Here is a 14,643-nt window from a genome sequence, read left to right as displayed (position 1 = left end):
CATTCCATTTAAAAGAAATTAGGTTTCTTCACCAAGAGTACCAATTTTCAAAGAAGTAAGTGGTGATGCTTTATCTCTGTTGCTGTCACTGAATAGCTGTTGAACAGCTATTCTAAGTAGTTTTGAAGTTTTAGTAGAGACAGGGTTTCACCATGTTGGCCAGGCTGGTCTCAAACTCCTGACCTTGGGTGATCCGCCCACCTAAGCCTCCCAAAGTGCTGGGATTCCTAAACTGGGGATGGGATTAAAAGATGGGAAATGGGAAAAAGGGATAGAAGTAAAAAAAAGGCAGAAGGAAAAGAAAGAATAAATAAATAAACTATTTCTACTTTCTGAGAGCACAGGGAAACCGTGATCACCACTGAAGAACTACCCTGAAGTAGCAAATGATGTACAGCCAAATTCTATGTTCACACATTTAATAGTATAAATAATGAGTAAAGAAATTAAATATCAAGGCCTCCTAAAATACTTTGATTTCTTAGCCATACTCATTAAGAGGTATAGTTATCTAGAAGCAATGAAAAACATTCTGTGTCTTTTTTGTCAGGCATGGAACAGAAGAAAATGGCAGAAAGATAACACATAAACTCTAATATTATACAAGCATACTCACACTCTAAGTAAGAACGTGTTTGAGTTCATGAGGACAAAACTAGCCTGCCAAATCCAGCACCTTAGTCTCCTCCTATCTGCAATTTAGCTTTTGTGGTTTAATTACTCAGGGTCAATAGCAGCCAGAAAATCTTAAACAGAAAATTCCAGAAATAATTCATGTTTTAAATTATGCACTATTCTAAGTAGTGTGATGAAATCTTGTACTGTCCTGCTCTATACTGCTGAAAACATGAATAATCCCTTTGTCCAGCATATCCATGCTGTAAACTGGACCAGGCCATTTGTTACTTAGCAGCCATCTTTGTTACAAAAACTTGCCTGTTGCAGCATCACAGTGCTTGTGTTCAAATAACCCTTATTTTACTTTATAATGGCTCCAAAGCACAAGAGTAGTAATGCTGGCAATTTAGATATGTCAAAGAGAGGCTGCGAAGTGCTTCCTTTTAGTGAAAAGTTGAAAGTTCTCAATAAGGAAAGAAAAAGAATTATAAGCTGATTGTTAAGATCTATGGTACGAGTAAATCTTCTATCAGTGGAATTATAAAGCAGGAAAAATAAATTCACCCATAGTATATACAGAAATCAAAAATCAATATTATCTGCAGTTTGGTACTATCAAGCATCCACGAGGGGTCTTGGAACATATACCCTGTAGATAAGCAGGGACCACTGTACAGTCCCTGACAGATAAATATTTACTGAATAAGTAAAAAAAGGCATGCACATTGTTTTATTACATACAGAACTAGAGATAATGAACAATGATCTTGTTTTCAAAATAAAAAATGTTTTGACCTGATTCTTTACCTATTCCTAGTTAGGCAACTGTGGCTTAAACTGAGTTCCTAGACAGCTCTTCTTCCTTACTCATAAGAACCCCTGAATTTAGATTGTTTACAGTTCTGTAGTACATCTATGACTGTACTATCCATACAGTGGTTACTAGCTTTATGTGACTACTTAAATTTAATTAAAATTAAATAAAACTTAAAATTCAGTTCCTCAGTTACACTAACAACATTTTGAGTATTCAACAGCTCATGGGGCTAACAGATACATACTGGACATAGATATAGAACATTTCCATCATCACAGAAAGTGCTACTGTACAATACTGTTCTAGACTATTGACGAAAAAATTTTATTTCTTTTTTTTTTTTTTGAGATAATTTTGTCACCCAGGCTGAATGCAGTGGCACAATCTTGGCTGACTGCAACCTCCGCCTCTTGTGTTCAAGCGATTCTCCTACCTCAGCCTTCTGAGTAGCTGGAATTATAGGTGCGCACCACCACGCCCAGAGAATTTTTGTAGTTTTAGTAGAGACGGGGTTTCACCATGTTGGCCAGGCTGGTCTCAAACTCCTGACCTCGGGTGATTCACCCACCTAAGCCTCCCAAAGTACTGGGATGACAGGTATGAGCCACTGCGCCCGGCCTGAGAAAGTGTTTATCTGAGAAGAAATACTGGCTCATGGAATTATCATTCCCCAGCTGTATTTCTGAAAAAAACTAACTAGGACTATAAACTGGCTTGTTTAGTAATAATTAGCCTCCTTCAAGGTAAGTTGGGTTAAAAAATATTTTATTAAAAGTAGATGAGACCAAAATTATAAGTTAAGTAGATTTTTCTTCTTTTTTTTTGAGATGGAGTCTCACTCTGTCATCCAGGCTGAAGTGCAGTGGTGTGATCTTGACTCACTGCAACCTCCATCTCCTGGGTTCAAGCAATCCTCCCACCTTAGCCTCCCGGATACCTGGGACTACAGATGTGTGTCACCACACCTGGCTGATTTTTGTATTATTAGTAGAGACGTGGTTTCACCATGTTGGCCAGGTTGGTCTCAAACTCCTGGGCTCAAGAGATCTGTCCACCTCAGCCTCCCATAGTGCTGAGATTTCAGGCATGAGTCACCATGCCTGGCCTAAAGAGGTTAAAGTTTAGCTTGGGCAACACTGCAAGACCTCATCTCTACTAGGAAAAAAAAAAAAATTAGCTGGTCATGGTGGCCCATACCTGTAGTCCTAGCTACTCAGGAGGCTGAGGTTAGAGGATTGAATTGAGGAGGTCAGGACTGCAGTGAGCCATGATCATGTCACTGTACTCCAGCCTGGGCGACAGAGGAAAAAAGGGGGTTGTATATTAAAAGTTTTTCCTCTAAAGTATTATTTTTCAAAAAACTTGTGAGATTACAAAGCCCATCTGAGTGTCTAATATTATGACAAGGACTTGTTAATTCAACAATTATTTATTGTATACTTGCTATGTACAAAGCATTGTATCAGAAACTGTGTAGGATAAACTGAATTTTTTTTAAAGAAGATAGTCTCTGCTTTTTAAAAGCTAATAAATTTTATAGGGAAGATCTATACAAATATATAAAATATAAAGCAGACAAAATAAGGGTTGAATGAGCAGTATGAGCAAAGACAACATGCATTTTCTCAGCTAAATGTTTGTGTAAGACAATGTCAAAAACATGATATCAAAAGTAGCCAGACATTAAGACAAATTTCATTGGCCAAACAAAATTATTTAATAGTACCTAGGGGAAAAAATAAACCTTTAAAAATAAAATTTCAAATTACCTGTTTCTGTCTTGCTGACATTCTAATCCTGGCTGCTTCTTCTTGAGGATGAAGTAGAACTGAACTCTGAGCTACAGTTGTGATAGGCAGGGTCTCATTTATTTCTAGGGGAATGCCCCAAACAAAAATTAGTTTCAATAATTTAGAATTTTGACACCACTATAATGACCTTTCTTATCACATGTAATTTTATTAAAAAAAAAAAAAAAGCAAGATGCCAGGAGTCAAATTTAATTTTAGGATGTGATAAAAAGAAATACCTTGTTCTTTTCCAGAGTTTGTACCACACGAAAGTGGTTTATCTTCACTGGCAAGTGGTCCAGACTCAATTGTTAGTGTATCACTTTCAACAACTGTAATAGATAATACCACTGTTATTATGAATATATCATCATTGTCAAACTTAAAGCAAAATAACAAAATTCTGGTATTAACAGATTCAATCTAGGGCCATCTGAATGTCTCATCTAGTTAAGATCCAGTCACCTTCCTGATGATCAGATACATTTCTCATTAAACCCAAGCCTAATAACAACAGAGATGAAAGACTAAAATTGTGAAAACGTGAAGAACTGATTTAAAAGATACGCTGATAGGGTTTCAAACACAGGAGAAAAGCATAAACAGAGTGGAAATAACAAGATATCAAAGTTAAAAAAGAGAAGCTAACAAAATGTCAATGTATCTTTGATATATTTGGATACTAGGTTTTTAAAAAATAATTTGTGAAACCAGAGCAGAGAAGGAAGTTAAAGCAATTTGTTCTGATCATAACTGGGTAGCCAGATACTCTGCATGGAGCTATCCGTTCGTTCACTCATTAATTCACTGGGCACCTACTTATGTGGCAGATGCTGGGGATACCACAGTGAATGAGAAAAGGCCTCAAGGAGGCTTTACAGAGTAGGTGGCAGAACCATCACATAATTATCCCAGAAAAAATTATAAAATTAGAAATTGTGGGCCGGGCGCAGTGGCTCACACCTGTAATCCCAGCACTTTGCGAGGCCGAGGTGGGTGGATCACGAGGTCAGGAGATTAAGACCATCCTGGCTAACACGGTGAAACCCCGTCTCTACTAAAAATAGAAAAAATTAGCCGGGCGTGGTGGCGGGCGCCTGTAGTCCCAGCTACTCGCCTTAGTCCCAGCTACTCGGGAGGCTGAGGCAGGAGAATGGCGTAAACCCGGGAGGCGGAGCTTGCAGTGAGATTGCGCCACTGCACTCCAGCCTGGGCGACAGAGCAGATTCCGTCTCAAAAAAAAAAAAAAAAAAAAAAATTAGAAATTGTAATAAGTACTATATAAAAAGTGTGAAGGGTTATACAATAGAGTATAATAAATAATAGATTTCTGGGGCAAGATGAAATTTCTCTGAGGAAAGGATATTTAAGCAGACACTTGAAAGATAAGGAAGAACCAGCCAGGTAAACAATGTGAAGATGTATAGGAGATCTTTCCAGACAGACCAAAGAGTATAAAAGGCCCCATGAGGATAAAGAAACAAACCTTGGCCCATTCAAGGAACTGAGAGATTAGTGTGCATGGTTTTAGTGAGGCAAGGGGGGGAATAGAGCAAGATGAGAATGGTGAAAGCCTGCTCATATAGGCCCTTTATCTTTTTTGTTTGTTTGTTTCTTTTGAGACAGAGTCTCATTTTGCCGCCCAGACTGGAAGACAGTGGCGTGATCTGAAGCTCCATCTCCCAGGTTCACACCATTCTCCTGCCTCATGCTCCCGAGTAGCTGGGACTACAGGCGCCTGCCACCACGCCCGGCTCATTTTTTTTCTTGTGAGATGGAATCTCGCTCTGTCTCCCAGGCTGGAGTAGTGGCCCGATCTCGGCTCACTGCAAGCTCCGCCTCCCGGGTTCACGCCATTATCCTGCCTCAGCTTCCCGAGTAGCTGGGACTACAGGCGCCCACCACCACCACGCCTGGCTAATTTTCTGTATTTTTAGTGGAGACAGGGTTTCACCGTGTTAGCCAGGATGGTCTCGATATCCTGACCTTGTGATCCGCCTGCCTGGGCCTCCCAAAGTGCTGGGAGTACAGGCATGAGCCACCGCGCCTGGCCAGGCCCTTTTATCAAAAGAACTTGGTCATGGATTGACTATGAGAGTCCCCTTGTTTGGATTTCAACACCATATTCTCTCCTACTTCTCTGGCCACTCCTTTTACTGACTTTGCTATCTGCTCTTTCTCTAGCCATCTTCTAGATGTTGGAATCCCTCAGATGGTCTTACAAGCCCTCTTTTCACTAAATTATTTCCCCTCCAAGAGGTTTTCTACGCCTATGGCTTTAAATATCATATGTATATCTAGATTCCAAATTTACCTCTCTTGCTTTAAATTATTCGATTAATTCAACAAATGTTAACTGAGCACCTATTTTGTACAAGGCAGCAGTCCAGACTCTGGGGACATAGCAATGTACAAAATCAAAGTTCCTATCCTTATGGATGGGTGGGGTAGGCATTAAGACAATAAGCAAAATAAGCACCAAAGTCACTTTACTGGGCCCATCAGATATTGATAAGAGCTATGGGGGGAAAGCAGGGTAAAGGGGATAGGAAGTGAAAGGTGTGGAGGTTGGGGTAGAGGTGGGGAGTAGTAGAAGTGTGCCATTTTATATAGTCAGAAAAGGCCTTATTGAGAAAGGGATAGTTGAGTAAACATGTGAAGGAAGTGAGGGAGTGAGTCAAGGAAATACCAGAGAAAAAGAGAAGTCTAGTCAAAAAGACTAGCAATTGCTAAGACCACGAGTCCTATGTTTGCTGTTTGAGAAACAGCGAGCAAGCTGGCATCTACAGTGTAGAAGATGGGGAGGGAGGTATGGCAGGCAAATGAAGTCAGAGAGGTAGTGAGTATGGGAGTAGTGGTGGTGGGGGTGTATGTATGCAGGTCATATAAGGCTTTGAAACCACTATAAACTCTCTGGTTTTTACTGAGTGAAACTGACAGTTATTGGAGGGCTTCATCCAAAGAAATGACATGAGATTACTTGCTTTTAAGAGGACCACTGTGTTAAGAGACGATAATAGGGAGGTGCAAAGGCTGACAATAGCAGGCTACTACAAGAATCTACCCTAGAAAATGAACATGGCTTAAACTAGGATGTAGGTGGAAAAAAATGGTTGGACTATGGATATATTTTGAGGGTAGGGCCAACTGGATCAGCTAATGGTTTGGACATAAGATATGAAAAGAGGGAACCAGAATGATTATAAGGTTTTTGGCTTGAGCAAGGGAATTAACATATTGCCAGATACTGAAATGTGGAATACTGTAGGAAAAGCAGGTGTGTGGTGGGAGGGGATATCAACAGGTCACTTCTGAACAAATTTAAGATATTACTAGATATACAAGAGAAGGAAACAGTTAAATAAGTAGGCGAGTTCAAACAGGAAGCCAAAAATAGAAATGCACACTTGGGAGACATCAGCATATAGATGATAATGTAAAGTGTGACATTTGAGATCAACTAGGGAGTTTTGATATAAAGAGAAGGGACTTGAGGAATGAGCTCTAGACTAAGCATATCCACATGGAGATGTGGATAAACAGCGAAGAAAATGCAACAGAAAATAGTAAAGTAGGAAAACCAAGGGAAGGTACTGTCAAGGGGCCAAGGGAAGAAAATACTTCATGGCTTCCTGTGGGACGCAGGATAAAATCCAAAACCCAAATATAGACCACAAGTCACTTTTCTCAAAAGCACAGAAGCAAAACATTTCTATACAAATCCAATCGCATTTTAAAAATAATCGCAATCAAGGAGATACTTGAATTATATGTGAACAGATACTTTATAACTTCTGGAAGTACAGTTAATAGCCTGTTTTTCCTATCAGAAAATTATTTAACATTAGCAAATAAGAAACTAAGTATCTGGTGGGAATACAACATGTTCAAAAGCCATTAACATGTTCATATATCCTTTGATCAGGAGTTATTCTTTAAAGAGTCCTTCCTAAGGAAGGAAATAAAGATGTGGGCAAAGACTTCACTAAAAGGATGCCCGCTGTAGCACAAAAATGCCAAGAAAAATCAGAAAACGGCCTGAACATCTCAATAAGGAACTGGTTAATTTTGATTCATTGATCAGATTGGAATGAATATACGTAAATAACAATACTAGATTAAAAGTGGTCTGAAAGAAGATTAAGGGTTTTATAATGTTTCTTTGTTGCTTTTAATTAGCAGGATTATGTTTTGTTCCTTTTAACTGCTATTTGATTTTTCAGAAATGAACCTACTTTTGAACAACTTAAAAGGGTTTATATAAAATGAGACTCTTAGAGAGAAATACCTTGTTCCTGCCCAGAGGATAATGTTCTCTCTTCACTGGCAATTGTTCCTGACTCAACCGTTGGTGCTTTACTCTCAATTTCACTAACAGTCGTAATCATTTCACTTTCATCCTCAGACATGGATTTAATTGTCCAGAGAGATTTTTGGCTTCGGATCTTATTTAATAATTTTTTAAAAAGAACTTTTGAAGGAATCTGTTGGGTCTTCATTACCAAGGGAACTAAAAGAAAGAAAAAAGGGAAAAAACTTATTTAGCATCTATTGTATTACCAGACAAATTGTTCCATCTTATATTCGGTCACTGCTATAACCACTAGTTAAAAGCACAATTTTATTTTCCTCGATATTTACAATTTAACAGTGTACATGACAATGCTATTTGACGCCAATCATTATAACCAGAAATAATTTTTCAAATGAAAATAGTAAAAGTGCCAAAATTCAGGTATTTTCCAGAAACATGTATGCAACACAAATTTCAAGCCTAAAAAACTTAACAGGAAGATGTTTATTTTGCTCGTTAAATAACTGAATAACTTCTAATTAATTTGCGGGTAAGATTAATATTGAAAATATATGCTGTGAGGTTCTATAGTCTACACTAGAGAACAGTCCCAAATATGGTTCTGTACTTCTTAGTGCGCTACAGAGGAAAACATCATAGCTATGAAAGCAAATCAACTGCTCCCAAATTATTCTTGGCACCATCTGGGAAAAATGTCTCCCACCCATCTTCACACAGAGATCCCTTCAGTTAAAAACAAAAACAAAAACAAAAAAACAACACAAGTATTTCTTCAAACATTTTCCCATGCGGGCTGATAGTTTAATGCCAAAACTCAGTATAATACGAACAGTTCTCTAAGAGGACAAAAGTGTGATGCAAGTATATATTTCTCTGGCTTAGTCAAGGAATACAATTTAAGAATATCTTGAAGAGGCTGAAAATGGGCAGATTGTAGTTTTGTCTAACTTACATTAAAAAAAGAAAATCCAGGCCGGGCGCGGTGGCTCACGCCTGTAATCCCAGCACTTTGGGAGGCCGAGACGGGCGGATCACGAGGTCAGGAGATGGAGACTATCCTGGCTAACCCGGTGAAACCCCGTCTCTACTAAAAATACAAAAAAATTAGCCGGGCGTAGTGGCGGGTGCCTGTAGTCCCAGCTACTCGGGAGGCTGAGGCAGGAGAATGGCCTGAACCCGGGAGGCGGAGCTTGCAGTGAGCCGAGATCGTGCCACCGCACTCCAGCCTGGGCGACTGAGCAAGACTCCGTCTCAAAAAAAAAAAAAGAAAAAAAAAAAATCCAATTGAGTTATAATTTACAAAGAACAAGGTGCACAAAACCTAAGTGTATAGCTTAATGAATTTTACATGTCGATGTAACACCTTTCAGATTATGTGGAACATTACCAAGACTAAGCTTCCTTCATGTCCCTTCCCAGTCAATGCACCCCTAAAAACAGCCACTACTTTAACCCCAAGATCACAGATTAGTTTTGCCTTTTTTTTTTTTAAACCTTCATATAAACATGGAATCATATATTTAGGTGTTATTTTCTGCCTGGCTTCTTTCATTTACCATTACTCCACAACCCACTCGTTTTTAAGAAGTAAATTCATTGCTCATATTTAAAAGTAAGGATTTTTAAAAACAATGAGATTCCTAACTTCAAACAAACAACTTGGCAACACCAAGTCAATAAGACCAAATAAGATCAGCAGGAGCTAAAGTGTAACTGTCCCTTTAGATTAGGCAAGAACTTCCATTGTGACAAACTAGATATTGAATGATACTCCCAATGGAAATAACTGAAAAAGTTGCATAAAAGAGTAAAAACATCTTCTTTTTTAGATGGAGTTTCACTCTTGTTGCCCAGGCTGGAATGCAGTGGTGCGATCTCGGCTCACTGCAGCCTCTGTCTCCCAGGTTCAAGCGATTCTCCTGCCTCAGCCACCTGTGTAGCTGGGATTACAGGTGAGTGCCACTACACCCAGCTAACTTTTGTATTTTTGGTAGAGACAGGGTTTCACCATGTTGGCCATGTGGTCTCGAACACCTGAACTCAAATGATCCTCCCACCTCGGCCTCCCAAAGTGCTGGGATTACAGGTGTGAGTCACTGCGCATGGCCGTAAGAATATCTTTTTAAAGACACTGCTGGCTGGGTGCGGTGGCTCACATCTGTAATCCCAGCACTTTGGGAGGCAGAGGCGGGCAGATCATGAGGTCAGGAGTTCGACACCAGCCTGGGCCAACATAATGAAATCCCGTCTCTGCTAAAAATACAAAAATTAGCCAGGCATGGTGATGTGTGGCTGTAGTCCCAGCTACTCGGGAGGCTGAGACAGGAGAACCCAGGAGGCGGAGGTTGTGGTGAGCCAAGATCGTGCCATTGCACTCCAGCCTGGGGCAACAGAGCAAGACTGTCTCAAAACAAACAAACAAAACAAACAAACAAAAGACACTGCTGACCTAGCATGAAAAGAAAAGGTTCTGCAGCGGACAGAAATGAAATTTAAGTGGAAAGCTTGGAGGGAAGGCAAGTCAGTCCTGAAACCATCTTCTGCCAAACTTACGCCAAAGTAAAAACACAGTAACCTTAAGCTGCTGCTGCTTTTTTTTCCCCCAGTTGCTGGTAGTAACCTTAGGCTTCTGTTTGGACAACAATGTAGGCATAGGAGACATGAATAAGGCCTAGAGCCCTTACTTGAGGAGTCTAATGGGAGGCCTACATTAAGCTGGAATCCCAAAAGGCTATGTTCAGGGTATAGGGCGAAGACGATAAGAAACCCTGAGTGGTTTTAAACAAAGGCAATACCAGTAGATATGGGGCAAAAATAGCTTAAATCCGGGAAGAGGACTTGGTCTTTAAGGAGACATGCAGGTAAAAGGAAAGTGTTAAAGGTAACTCCCAGTGGTCTGGCTTGGGTAACTACAGACTGTGATACCATTCACTAAGATAGAAAAGATAGGTAGAGACTGTTTCAGTAGGCAAGAGAAGATCATAAATTTATTGCTTGACATGGAGTTTTAACTATGGGACAGTCAAGTAAAAAAGTTCCGAATGTTGGCGATAGAGATGTTTGAGAGATCAAAATTTGTGCTATCCATCATTACACACAAAGTACCTAGAAATAACTGAATACCAGTAGGATCTCTGATGATCTGACCAGTCTGTGCTGACCTTTGTTGTGCTGAATCTCTACTCCCTCAAATGGGGATGGCACCAGATTCAAGAGGCCAAATAAGAGATCCAGAGCTAGTCAATGAGATACGGGGTTTCACTGAGGGCATACATACAAGGGGGAGTCCAGTGGCAGCAGGCTGGACAGAAGAACTGCAACTGCTTGCAAAAAGCATGCCGTTTAAATAGCACTGTCACTTAGTACCCTTTTCCTAATGACCTCCACCTGACGACTTTCATTCAACCCAAAACTTGATACCTTGATCCTCTGTGTGGCTCATGTTCCACAGGATGGGACAGGGGCTCAGGTATTCCTCATAGACAAGAAAGAATCTCCAGGTTGGCTATTCCCAGATTCCCTAGCTCAGAACACACATTCAGGTGTGTATGCCACACAGGGTCATTCTCAGGATATGCTGAAGTTATTGCTATCAGGTATGTTTACCATACAATCTTTCAAATGAATTCAGAATTGAGCACCTAACTCAAATAACCTGAAAATCTTCAGATCATCTGTACCTCTGAATAAACTTTCCTCCTACGCATATGAAAAAGTACCATCAATGATGGATATATAAAAACATTGTTTCCTTTAGCTACCGATCCCATCAGTATTACTCATTGCTTGCACTTAAATCAGACCAGATTTTCCTAACTGCTGGCTAATGGTTAGCATTTCTTTTCCTGTGAAATATTGTAATATTTAGCTCAGAAGGGTTTTTACCATCTGTTTCACTAGAACATATTATTTCAGCTTCTGTCACTGGAAGGTCTTCAGCTGCACCCAAATTTTCTTGTTCCATTGAAAGGTTCAGCTCTTCATCTTGAATCTGATCAGTCACAGTGGGCAAGGGCTCTGGTTCAAGGTGCAGAATCAGATTCCCTTTCACCTCTTAAAAAAGAAAAATAGAGACATGTTTCCATTCCAAAACGATTAAAAATAACTGGATCACAAAAATGCAAAGGTCACAGTAATGTCTCAATCTAAACTATGGGGGGGCCTCCTTCAAATTGAGAACTCATTTCAAGATAAAAATTGCTTTATCATTACAAACATATTTTCCCACCAAAACGTTAAAACCACTACTGAAAGCCCTACTGAAAATATCTTACTCCTGTCTGCATTGTACATATCTTCAAAGGCAAATTCCAGTTCTCTCTGCCAGTCTTCTTTCAGTTCACTGCGTTTGTATGGAAGTTCAACTAGTTGTGGTGGCATTTGTGCTACAGTCTGTCTCCTACGTGCCAGGTCCTCTTGCTGTAGCTGTTTGAGTTCTTTCATTAGTTTCTCCTGATTCTTCAAGAATGAAGAGAATTAACAAAAACTGAGTCACAAACTTTGTATGGTAATATTAACAGTGTTGCAGGTAGGGGAAATGAGGATCAGGGTCTAAGCTTCTCTCCTCTCCGCTATTATTTGTTCAGCCAAAAGACAGACATTTACTCATTCAACAATTATTTGTTGAATACCAGATACCACATTAAGTGCTAGGGACACAATCTCAACCCTACCCTAGTTCCCTAGTAGTAAGACCAACAAACAAGTAGTATTATGTTATAAGTACTATGAAAAAGTGGTACTGGTTAGGCCATTAGCTGCAAAAAGTGTCTGCCAGCTACAGTTTTCCATTCTGAGGAAAGTCATGAAGTTAATTTCTATATAAGTTACCATGGCTCTCGTGATGTATTTTGTTCCAGTTCTCCATATACCTATCTGAGGTAAGCACCAAGACCCAGAGTTGACTGTGGCTTAACATAGAATATTTCTTGTTACCTCACATTCTTATGAATTTCTATTATTAAAGGAGATCTGAATGTATTTCTTTAAGCTTAAAGAGTATGGCTAATATGAAAGTTTAATCAGTGTTTTAGTGAGGTTATCTAATGGAATTTTGGTGATAGAAGGAAGGAGAACAAGGCAAGAATTCTCATTCCTTGCGATAAGGATTTAGCCAGACAAAAGTGGGTGAAAGAGAATGAGTCCATGTAAGAAAAAACTGTAGCAAAACAGTATGGAGACGAAGGCATGGGATATTCAGAAAATAGCGCACTGTTCACTATAGCTAGGGTATGTAAGGCAAGGATGATTAGGGAAAGAAGATAAAACTGGAGCAGGTAGAAGTCAAATATTAGTTAATACAGACACTAGAAGGAAATAAGGTCCCAGGCCACAATACAGTATGCAGCAAAAAGGTTCAGATAGGAAAAATGAAATCTTCTATTAGCAGTGAGATTGCATGGTTTTTAAACAACCTTCTTATATAAGGAACATTAAGCCTACTATAACATAGAGAAATCCTGCATTGAAAAAGTGGTAATGGGCCGGGCACAGTGCCTCATGCCTGTAATCCCAGCACTCTGGGAGGCCGAGGCAGGCAGATCACCTGAGGTCAGGAGTTTGATAACAGCCTGGCCAATATGGCGAAATCCCGTCTCTACTAAAAATACAAAAATTAGCCGGGCGTGATGGCACGTGCCTGAAATACCAGCTACTTGGGAGACTGGGGCGGGAGAATCGTTTTAACCTGTGAGGCAGAAGTTGCAGTGGGCCAAGATTGTGCCACTGAACTCCACTCTGGGCAACAGAGTGAGACTCTTTATTAAAAAATAAATAAAAATAAATTAAAAAGTGATAACATATATACATTACTTATTCTTTTCTAAAGTTTTAACTATTTTGTCTTTTGAGGATGCATTTTTTTTGCCATGCCCTGAAAAAGAATAAAATTATAAATGAACTTATTTCATTTATACTGATTCTAATTATCTAAAGTTATTTGAGTAAGTATACTATTTTAGCTCATTGCAAGCTAGCATTTTTTTTTTGGATTATTTATAACAATGACCCCTATCACTAACATTTACTGAGCTTATGAAATTCCAGGTACATTTCTAAAGGCTTTACTAAACTCATTTAATCCTCACAAAACAGATGATCAGGAGAGGTGTGGCAGGGAAGGTTAAAAAACAAAAAACAAAAAACAAAAAAAATCCACCCAGGCTTGGTGGCCTACACCTGTAATCCCAGCACTTTGGGAGGCCAAGGCAGGCAGATCGTTTGAGGTCAGGAGTTCCAGCCTGACCAACATGGTGAAACCTTATCTCTACTAAAAATACAAAAAAATTGGGCCGGGCACAGTGGCTCATGCCTGTAATCCCAGCAATTTGGGAGGCTGGGGCAGGCGGATCATGAGGTCAGGAGATAGAGACCATCCCTGGCTAAGATGGTGAAACTCCATCTCTACTAAAAATACAAAAATTAGTCAAGTGTGGTGGCGTGTGCCTGTAGTCCCAGCTACTCGGGAGGCCAAGGCAGGAGAATCGCTTGACCCCGGGAGGTGGAGGTTGCAGTGAGCCAAGATCATACCACCGCACTCCAGCCTGGGCGGCAGAGCAAGACTCTGTCTCAAAAAAAAAAAAATTAGCTGTGTGTGGTGTCGCGTGCCTGTAGTCCCAGCTACTCAGGAGGCTGAGGCGGGAGAATTGCTAGAATCTGGAAGGTGGAGGTTGCAGTGAGCCAAGATCCCGCCACTGCACTCCAGCCTGGGTGACAGAGTGAGACTCCATCTCAAAAAAAACACATGAAACAGAACTCAGAGAGTTTAACTAATCTGCCTGAGATCAAACAGCTGACTGGTGAAGGAGAGAGATAAATCCTGGCAGAATGACTGTGGAGCCCACTTGCTTTACTACTAAACACTACTGCTTTTATGGAAGAATCTGTTCAATTTATGACTGCTTTTTGTGTCTGTTTTACTATAGGTTTAAACCTTAGATGGGGAGAATTACTGATAACAATTCAGACATTCAGTTATTTTAATCATAATTCACTCCTAGTTTATAAAAGCTAAAAATTTAAGGGAGAAGCTCATGATTTAGTTCAAACTATAAAAATAAACTTTCGTAAGAAAATTTAATTTCCAATGCATTTTTAAGAAGTAC

General features: G+C 39.8%; 1 protein-coding gene across 7 annotated transcripts in view; it reads right to left on the bottom strand.

Annotated features, from left to right (window-relative positions):
* Nucleotides 1–14,643, bottom strand: part of LOC105484349 (centrosomal protein 295) — a 70,240-nt gene that overhangs the window by 36,116 nt on the left and 19,481 nt on the right. For all 7 annotated transcript variants that reach the window (XM_024793618.2, XM_024793621.2, XM_024793619.2 and 4 more), the window contains 5 exons: nucleotides 11,815–11,998; nucleotides 11,426–11,593; nucleotides 7,514–7,735; nucleotides 3,465–3,557; nucleotides 3,205–3,308 (listed from right to left, as the gene is read on the bottom strand). In XM_024793618.2, the coding sequence (XP_024649386.2) occupies nucleotides 3,205–3,308; nucleotides 3,465–3,557; nucleotides 7,514–7,735; nucleotides 11,426–11,593; nucleotides 11,815–11,998 (771 nt within the window). The remainder of the gene's footprint in view (nucleotides 1–3,204; nucleotides 3,309–3,464; nucleotides 3,558–7,513; nucleotides 7,736–11,425; nucleotides 11,594–11,814; nucleotides 11,999–14,643) is intronic.

The sequence above is a fragment of the Macaca nemestrina genome, chromosome 12 (assembly GCF_043159975.1).
Source record: "Macaca nemestrina isolate mMacNem1 chromosome 12, mMacNem.hap1, whole genome shotgun sequence".
NCBI lineage: Eukaryota > Metazoa > Chordata > Mammalia > Primates > Cercopithecidae > Macaca > Macaca nemestrina.
This window is presented reverse-complemented; position numbering and strand designations above follow the sequence as displayed.